Source organism: Montipora foliosa, chromosome 2, assembly GCF_036669935.1.
Source record: "Montipora foliosa isolate CH-2021 chromosome 2, ASM3666993v2, whole genome shotgun sequence".
In the NCBI taxonomy this organism is placed as follows: Eukaryota; Metazoa; Cnidaria; class Anthozoa; order Scleractinia; family Acroporidae; genus Montipora; species Montipora foliosa.
Genome location: NC_090870.1, coordinates 60,514,608 through 60,524,328, shown reverse-complemented (window position 1 = coordinate 60,524,328; position 9,721 = coordinate 60,514,608). Strand labels below are relative to the sequence as shown.

The following is a 9,721-nucleotide window of genomic DNA, read 5'->3' as shown; positions in this document are numbered from 1 at the left end:
AAACACGCGTCAAAGAGCACTCAAAGGCCATAGCAACATTAGATGAAAACTCTTTGTTGGCCAAACACCACATGCGCTACAATCACCAAATAGACTTGATGAACGTCGAAATTGTTGACAGATCATCGGCATGGCGACAAAGACTTATTCTGGAGGCTTGGCATTCCTTACGAGATACGAACGCTATAAACGAGCATATAGCACTTCCAAACGTTTACAATAACATAAAGAATTTGTTAAAATATTTTAGAGTGCTCTGGAGACCTTCGTTTTTATTGTCTATTTCATTTTTTTAAATATTCTTTTGAAGTGCGATTTTATATTTATACGCATCGTGTACCATCGGGACGCCGTTAGATTTTTGCATTTTTCATCCCTGCTGAGGAAGGCAACAGCAGTTGCCGAAACGTCCAACACAATATTTTAGCCAGTGTCAACCTTTTTTATTATATTTTTAACATGCCTGGCTACACACCAAACATTTTTGACTAATTCTTGTTAGTCAATAATTATTTGAAAGAAAACTCGTTGTCTATTTTTTGCTTCATTACTGAAAGAAATGGTTTTTAAGTGAAGGGTTTGATCAACAGTGTTCCAGATAAGAGTAGGGTCTAGGGTCAATAACCCGACAAAGAAGGCTTCCGGACCCGACAGATGAAATATAAATATTCAGTTAATTGTTTCAACAAAGACGGAAGTTTCTTGGCTAAAAAGTACGTTGTTTTAACTCTGAAAGCGACGAACGATTTTAACATTCTTCCCTGTAGTTCATTCAATGTAAACAAGTACCTTGACACACGGTGATCACGTGCACCTTTGCGGTTGCCTAGCACGTGATCAATTTCTTCCTTTCCCTTGATTCACAGAAGTCAGAGACTGCAGAAATTTTAGTGTTTGTACGATCGATTGTCATTAATCTTCCGCTGAGAATTCGAAATTCAATGTTTTGTTTAAAAAAAGGCACACATTGCGTACGTGTGGTAGTGCAGTAACTTGACACAGTGCTTTATTCCATAATTGCCAACAAAGGTGCGTTTTGTTTTCCAGGAGATTCAAGATGTCTTTACGTAAAATTTAGCTCTAATGGTACACAATATTGTTTTGGTATCGTAAATCATTATCGTGCTATGGTAGATGTCTTAGGTAAATGGTCCCCTGAGAAGACATGTAGTTACTAGTACTAGTGATAGGACGGCCATGTTGGTGCCAAAACAGTTAAATTCCCAAAAGACTTTTTCGCTATTGTTCTTTCCACCAACATGGCCGCCGTGACGTCATGTGCAATCAAAGAATTGAGAAAGATTGAAGAAAATAGAAGGGAATCTAGAAATACTGGCTTCAAGGCAGACATGGAAGTTTCCTTCAACTTCTTTTTCAGAGCAAGTTTGCCTGTACTCTGCGGGTCTGACAGCTTTTCACGACAAAAGTTCACTGAAGTTAAGCTCTGTCAGGCGGGGTTCGTATAGTTCATAGTTCATTTGTTTATTTATTTTACTCTCGGATTTTGGAGTAGCTTGGTGTAGCGAGTTCTTCCAGCATTTACCCTCTTAACCATGATACACCACAGAAGACAGACCACAACACCAGGAACTACATGTCCTACTCTTTGCGACAAGTGTGTGGGTTCTTTTACGTCCCACAGGATTATGATCATTGAAGGGTTGTGAGACGGGACCTCCGGCTTATCGTCCTTATCCGAGAAGACTAGAGAGTCTAACCATTTGCAGATGTAATTACAAAGGCAGCACTTTCTCCTCAGTTATTTAAAGACCCTGAGTGTTGGTCCAGCCGGAGTTGAACTCATGCACGACCTACCGCCTGGCAGCCCGGTTTTCAACCAACTGAGCCACGGGACTAGTATCTGGATGGGAGACCTCTAAATATACGATTTGCTGTCAGACCGAAAATACTATTTTAACACTCAAAAATGCGAACTAAGCAAGGTACAGATTTTGCTAGCCTGCTTTAGGCAAAAAAACAAATATTGATACAAAAGTAAATAAATATTGATACACAGTTTTTAGGAAGAGCAGAAGGACGTTTTTAGGAAGTGTCGATCGAGAATAAAAAAATTGCCATCAGCAACAAAATTTGCGACATGAAAACAACATAAATTTCGTGTCGCGAATGTAAAGTCACCATCAGCGAAAACCTTTTTGGGAGATTTTTGCTACGTCAAGTTTTTCAATTGCACCTTTGGCTGCACAAATAAATCGCAAATTCGAAAGTGACATAAATTTCAGCGGCCGCCTGTGATCAAGTTACCTTGCGTGTTTAAGCTTAAAAAGGTAAAAGACCTCACGGGACAGGAAGTTACAAAATAATTCAACGTGTGAACGTGTGACCTTTAGGGCCACTGCTGGCACGACGTCTGGGTGACTCCTTAAATGGTCTACATGACCCCCCGCTTGAAAAAATTAATTGGAACGCTGCAGTTCAATAGCAATTAACTCAGTGCCTTTTGTTTTTGTGCAACACATACCACAGGCAACCCATTTTACCCTCACGGAACGTCTAGTTTGTGATAAAAACTTCTGCTATAAACAAGGTAGTGACTAAACAAAACATCCCCGCTGATTGTCAAGTTTACGGCTGTACTTTAATTTTTTTATTTCTGGTACATTAAAACGCACAATTGTTTGATGGCCTTCATAAAGTTTTAAACATGTACAACGCATAGAAATGCGTCAAAATCAGAACTCTGAAAGATGATATATTATGATTATATGTAAATTACTTGCTGCTGAGTGAAGCAGTCTTGATCCCACATTTCTTCCAAAATGTTTCAAGTGCATGATCGAATCTCTCAGGGTTATGCAGAGTAGGAATTGTGACCAGTCCGTCCTTACTCAGTTTTTCGTCCTGTTTCCTCTGGCTACCGCAATAAGATTCATCCTGCACATTTTTTCATGAAAGGTGAATCAAGGGAGATTTCACAAATTTAACCACGACAAAAAAGATACTTTACGGAAAAAACAGCGAAGGATAAAAAAATAACAATCGAATACTCTTTATATATCCACTACCTCTAGCTGTTTAAGGTTGTATCTAACTCTGTATCGAAAACTTTATCAAATTGTCCTGCAGTCTGCGAGCTCTTGCTGTTTTTGTCCCGGACGTGAAGGAACGAGTTCCATCGCAGATCGCCGTTCTGTTTGGCGGTTTCTAGACATTCTTGTAGAAATTCTACAGGGTCTTCAGGGCGGTTATGAACAACTGCTGTCAAAAGGCTCTGAAACGAAAAAAGCATCCATCGGTATAATATGTATGCTACAACTCTGGCCCCAGTTGTTCAAAAGGTGGATAGCGATATCCACCGGATAAATCACTATCCATTGGAAAGCGCAATTGGTTTTGCTAATACTTATCCAGTGGATAGTGATTTATCCGGTGGATAGCGCTATCCATCGTTGGAACAACTGGGGCCTGATCCCTAGTGCTCGGACCCTCAATGCCTGAAGGAAGCGGTCGGGAAATGAAATAAACGGGGAAATTCAGGTTAGCGAAGGCATTGGACAGTTTTCTCACACCATTAAGTTTCAGTTATCCCTTTCCACGATTTACCTTCAACGATTTGCTATTTATCATTTATACAGATTTGTTTAACCACGCACAACAACAAGAACACTTGGACTGTTTGCTAAGTGGAATAGAGACGGGGGAGAGGTGTTGGCAACGGTATTTGCTGGAGAAGGTCGATAGCAGGGCGAATAATAAACATTCAAATGGACTATAAAGTAATGAATCGGAAGGTGATATATGACAACCCCAAGAAGTTACGCACACAACTGTTAAAAAACAGGCACGCATTGCGTACGTGTGTACTCGAGTAGAGGCCGTTGTAAAGGTTGGTCTTGCACGCGATATCGTTTTGTAAAACATTCTAGTGGCATGGTAGATGTCTTTTAATGGATCATTGTAAAGCTGCTATCACAGCTTTGAATTAGTGTGTAGTTTCACCGTGGCTTGAGTATTTAAGCATGAAATACAGTACAAGGCGAGGACGAGTTTGTAGATGTGATATAGCACTGACAGGAATATTGTAAACTCCTTATTGAATGCAAGCATTCAATTCATATTCATTACTCGGAATACCTGAAGGGTATCCGAATTATAATCTCGGCTGACTTTGTTCGGTGGAGCAAAATGGACAAAAGAATTACGAGGCGGTGATTTCTTTGGCTAAAAGCAATGCACCGGACCCCTTGGAGCTGCCTCTTTAATGAAACATCAACAATTAACAGCCGTATTGTAGTGTCATTGCAGAAGATTTCTGCCAGCGCGAGGTTTCAAACAGCCTCAAGTCTTATTTCGATGAAAAGCCAAATTTATAACACGCCGTGGAGCAACCAAAGCGATTGGTGCTGTGTTGGGGCTTCAGTGTGGAATATATAATTTTCGCACTCAAAGCCCACATTCCAAGTGATGTCAAATGACGCAAATACAATAGCAGCGAAAAAGTAAAAATGCTGGATTAAGCCTTCTGGAAATTTTATGAACAAGAGTAAATCTTGTCTGTCGACAACATGATGAAAATTGCCAGTAAAGAACTCCGAACAGCGGTATGTTGGAAATGCTCGACAAAACTTTCTTAGTTTCTTTCAGGTGTTCTTTGTAAGAGAATCATCAGAGAGGTCAATTTTTTTAAATTTGAATTATTAGTTTAACGATCTTCATGTTAGCTATCTAGAGCCGGAGGTCACCGCATTATTCACACACAATTCATTACGTTCTTCAGAAATGTACCCTGGAGTTACAGTAACTGAGTTCATGATTGGTGAAGTTTGTAATTGCGCGCTTTATTTCTTTGCAATCTGATCGTAGGCTGGATCGTACATTAGCTTGATACTCGCTTTTAGACATCTACCGTGTGTTGGTCAAAATTGCCTTTAGTTTGTTGATTGATCGTTTTGTTGTCGGACGCGGTAGCTTTGAACACGCTCGCCTGGTGTAACATTTGCTTTTGTTTTATTTTTTGTAATAGACTGCTAGCATTCCCTTCTCAGTCAGTTTTGCCGCCCGCTTCAGTCACGCAATCGAGCCAAGAATGGGGACTGAGAGAGCGAAATTTAGCTACAAGACTGTTTCACTTTCCCTCGCCTCGCAGGTTTCACTTAAAACCAGTTTAACTGAAGTCACGCTGCATTCGGTTGATTCACATTATTTGCAAACTAACCCAGGGCTCTACCTAGATCACGCATTGAATTCATTTGTAAACACTAAGCGATGTTCACCGATATGTTATCTGTTGTTGTGAATGAGCCATCCAGACTTCAGTTGGTTGCATGAACATTTACTTCTTTTATTCCGTACTTGGCAAATTGATACCTAAAGAAAGCATCACTTTAGTCTATTCAATCCTTGCAGTTTGCTTCTAACCCTTCGAAAATGTTTTCCCCTATTTGTACACCACACGGTATTCCGAGTAAACGCTTAAAGAGCGTCTTGTTCTTGTTTTACAAGGCATTTAAAAGCAAAAGCCGAACGAAACGTTCATGAAAATATGGAGACAAATGTGCCGGATATAGAACAATGGATTAATAAAGAGGAGCTTCTCTTTTTTTTGTTCATGAATGTTACGAAAAATAGTATTGCGTGACAAGCGTTACTTTCTAGAAGCTTCGCGAGAGTTCGTAGTTTGTTTATTTTTAGGTTCATGCGTAAGCGTTTCTAAATCGGTGTGTTTTGTAATCTTTCTATAATTAGATTGATTACTAATTTAGAAAGTTCTAGAAGTTTATTGTCAGAGTATATAAGTAGACGAGTTCAAGCGGAGTGTTTTTCTAACTAGTTTTTCACAAGCGAAGAGAGTTGGCGTTGGCCGTGTTTATTCAAGTGTGACAGAAGCTGTGTGCATCCAAGTTGGCGGAGGCCGTGTAAGTTTGTCGAATACGTGTTGTTCAGAGTTTTACTTCGTGGAAACTACGTTCATTTTGGAATAAATCTTCTTGTTGTTGTTCCGACAACCCTGCGTTCAGTTTAGTTGCAAACTAACTTTCCTCAAAACGTTCGAACTCGTAACAATGAATTATTAATAAGTTCAATACTAAAGTGCTTATGAAGTAAAACTAGTAGTGATCTCGGATTATTGAGGTGCGTTCGACAGTCGCTTTAAGAAGGTAAGTTGTGGTCAAAATAACTATACTGTACTCATCGTTTCTGAGGAAACGATACAACTTAAATAGCACCCTGAGAAGACATGTGGCTACTGGTCAAATACTAAACCCGGATTTGGCAGCGAGGCTCACATTCAACTTCTTTTTAACAGCAAGTTAAAACACGAATCCCTGTGGTTATTAGTTCTACTTTTCGTGTGAATAAAGTACAGACTAAAGACTTGTGAATCCGTGACCTCGCGATACCAGTGCGACGCTCTAACCAACTGAGCTATGAAGCCCCTGTCGTTGGGAGCTGGTCATTTGTGGGTCCTAGTATGTTTTGCGAAACTTTCAGAGTGGCTGGAAATTGTGAGTACACTTTATACGTAGCCTGTGTTTCCGTAGGTTTCCAAGCTAGAAAATTAATTTTAACCGTCGAAAAGAAAAAAAATGTCATCAGCACTAAAATTTGAGACGAGAAAACAACATAAATTTTGTGCCGCGAATATAAAAGTTGCCATCAGCGAAAAAAATTGGGGAGATTTTACGTCCAATTTTTCTACTGTACTTTTTTGGCTGCACGAGTTAGTGACAAAATCGAAAGTGACATCGATTTCAGCGGCCGCCTGTGATCAAATCACTTTGCGTGTTACAAACAACCCGCGAAAATGACAAAAAGAAGGCAAGACACCAGGTTTTTGTTTTAGTTTTTTTCTTTCTTTCACGTTTTATAAACTTCGACAAGAAATGTGCGAATTCAACACAAAGATCGCAATCGTCCAATCCTAGAGGTTGACCGTTGTTTTTGCAGTAAAAAATTCACCTTTACGAGGTTTTATATCACCAGGTAATTCCATCGTTTTGGAAACAAAAGATGCTTTTTAAAATTTATCAACGTCCGATCTCGTACTGTATTCGTCATGCTACTCTTATTTTGTCCAGAGAAAAAAATTCTTGCCGATTTTGGGGCTCATAGGGTGAAATTCAAGTACGTTTCCAATAGACTTGTTTATGTTCGTGATTTACGCACGCGCTACTGGCCTGTTTGTCACCACGGACTTTATTATACGCTTTTACACTCTTAAACCCCGTTGACATAGTGTGTAGGGTGTGTACTTACAGTCTATTACCCACAAAGAGATAGAGTTCTCAAATCTAGGTCTCCTACGACCTTCTCAGTAATTCTAGGGGGTTTTCATGGGTTGTCATTAAAAGCGAACTGCATAAATTATCCTCTGTGTAACTAGGGAACAGAGTCCTGGAGAACAGTTGTGTTTATTCGAAGCTCCTTATCTGATTATAAAGAATAGGCTCATAAAATAGTAAAATGGTACTATCCATACTTTCGTTCTATACTCTATTTGATACACACTAAACAACCTTTCAAAGTTTTTCGGTGCTTTTGACGGTCAAATTGAGTTTTCTTGGTGATCGGCTTCAAATGTCAAGCAACATAGATCGATTTGTCATTATGTTGACATTGAGGTTGGCATATCGAGAATGTTAATTTTTCTCTCAAAAATAAAAGTAGCCTACGACACTATGCCCATAGATTGTGAAATGGTTCAAATGTTGCCCAATCTTCACTTGCGATTTTCGGACTGCACTTGGTTACAATTGGCGATCGATCGTTGGTGACGATCGAATGTGCTGAATACAGCATTTGTGGCAACTTTAAAGATACTTTCAATATGGGCAAGACAAGACAAACTCCATAGAGAAACCTAGTGATTGATATAGATAAAATAATGTGGCTCTTCTGGTCATGACCAAGGGAGACCCCACCGTGTCTTAGGACTAATAGATGTGACACACTGATGACATCGAAAATGTCGAACATCAATGATCTGATGATCCGTGAGTTTCATTTTAACGAGATGGATTGAGAGCACCCTGGAATGAGCCGATCCTTATATCATGTGACTACTGCATTGAAAATGACTGACCTCAAACAGCTGGAAAACATTCTTCTTTGCCATGTAAGCTTTGGCCTCTTCAATATCTTCGGCATAATCGAGATTGGATGCCATTCTAATATCCTACCTTCCTGTACGTGACAGCTGTAAGTGACACGGCTTAGCTAAAATAATCACGCAATCTAGAAGCAACTTGTCACTTACCAATATGGCGGACGACTTGTCGAAAGGTCGAAGGATTTGTGTATTGTATGGATCCCAGACCGGGACTGCTCAGGAAGTGGCGGAACGAATCGGTCGAGAGGCTAAGAGAAGATTTTTATCAGTGGCTGTTTTAGCTCTGGATGATTACAATGTGGTAAGCTTATTACATAATGTGAATCTAACAGTCAAAAAAAAAATGCCGGTCGACAAGATGATTTAAAGCTTACAAACCCATGAATGAATGAATGAATGAATGTACAACTGTAAGAACTGATTTCATGGTAATAAAAATGATACCCACAGATTTAATTTGATTTGATTTAATTTGTCCTTAAGCTGCTCGATTTGATTTTGTACCGAAATTTATTAAGTTAAAGTATAAAGTTTATTTACATCTGGGGCCCGTTTCTCGAAAGTCCCAAAACTTTACGGGCCATTTTCGGGTGTCACAATTTCCTCTTCACTCAAGAACGGAGAGGATTTAAGTCGTCAATGAAAACATCTTAAAAGATCGGCTTTCCTGAACAAGCGGTTGGCAGGTTCACAAATGGCTTTTCGGGCCCGAAAGGTTTTCAGGACTTTCGAGAAACGGGTCACTGGTTCGATCATTCCTAATTTTTTCAGACAAAACTGATTGAAGAGAAGCTCGTCATATTTGTTTGTGCAACAACTGGACAAGGAGATGAGCCAGATAATATGAAGGTAACTGACTTCCCTGTGTGGTCCTAGTTTTTTTCTGTGTTTAATATGGTTAAATGTTTCAAAACTTCTTATATTGGGGGACACTATACAGAAATCAAATCATAAGTTGGCTTTTGAGGAGAGGGAAAACCGGAGTACAAAGAGTAAAGCCTCTCAAAGCAGATATGACGCTTAAAGTCTGGGACTCTAACCCAGGCCACGTTGGTGGGAAGTGAGTGCTCTCACCACTGCGTCATCCATGATCTCGATATGGTCAGGTCCTGCACTCTCCAAATGTTTGTACAAAATGTATCGTCGGTGTAAGAACCCTTAATTGTTAGCTCATGTTACTGGGTTAGGTTTAGCCAATTAATTGTTTTGAACCATAATCTAACAAGAATTGTGATTGGTCTGTTTTAGCGTGCTTTATGAGAGTACAGACACATGGCTGACACCACTCGTAGGGTTTGGAAAATCCACAAAATAAAATGTTCTATAAATTTTAGCCGAATGCATGAGGAAATTAAGAAGTTCTTTATTATAAAACATATAAAGAAGCTTCGCCTGTGATCTGTTCTGCTATAAAGCACACAGAAAGTCATGGATAGAGTACAAAAGAAGTGTAGGGCAAACACAAGACGTAGCTAGTCAAGTGTTTTCCCTACTTCTTGAGTGCTCTATCCACTTCCTGTAAGTAAAATAACTCTCAGGAATATGTGAAAGCATGAAAATATAACTGTGATAAGGCAAATGTTCGAAAGAATATTAAGATGCATGTTAATGTTGCTGGGTGTCACTTAACAGGTATGTTCACTTGGTTTT

At 39.5% G+C, this 9,721-nt stretch overlaps 1 protein-coding gene across 1 annotated transcript in view; it reads left to right on the top strand.

Moving 5' to 3' along the window:
* Positions 1–8,026: 8,026 nt before the first annotated feature.
* Positions 8,027–9,721, top strand: part of LOC137993758 (NADPH-dependent diflavin oxidoreductase 1-like) — an 18,399-nt gene continuing 16,704 nt past the window's right edge. The window contains exons 1-2 of the mRNA XM_068839767.1: positions 8,027–8,372; positions 8,843–8,920. Coding sequence (XP_068695868.1) covers positions 8,223–8,372; positions 8,843–8,920 — 228 coding nt within the window. The 5' untranslated portion in view covers positions 8,027–8,222. The remainder of the gene's footprint in view (positions 8,373–8,842; positions 8,921–9,721) is intronic.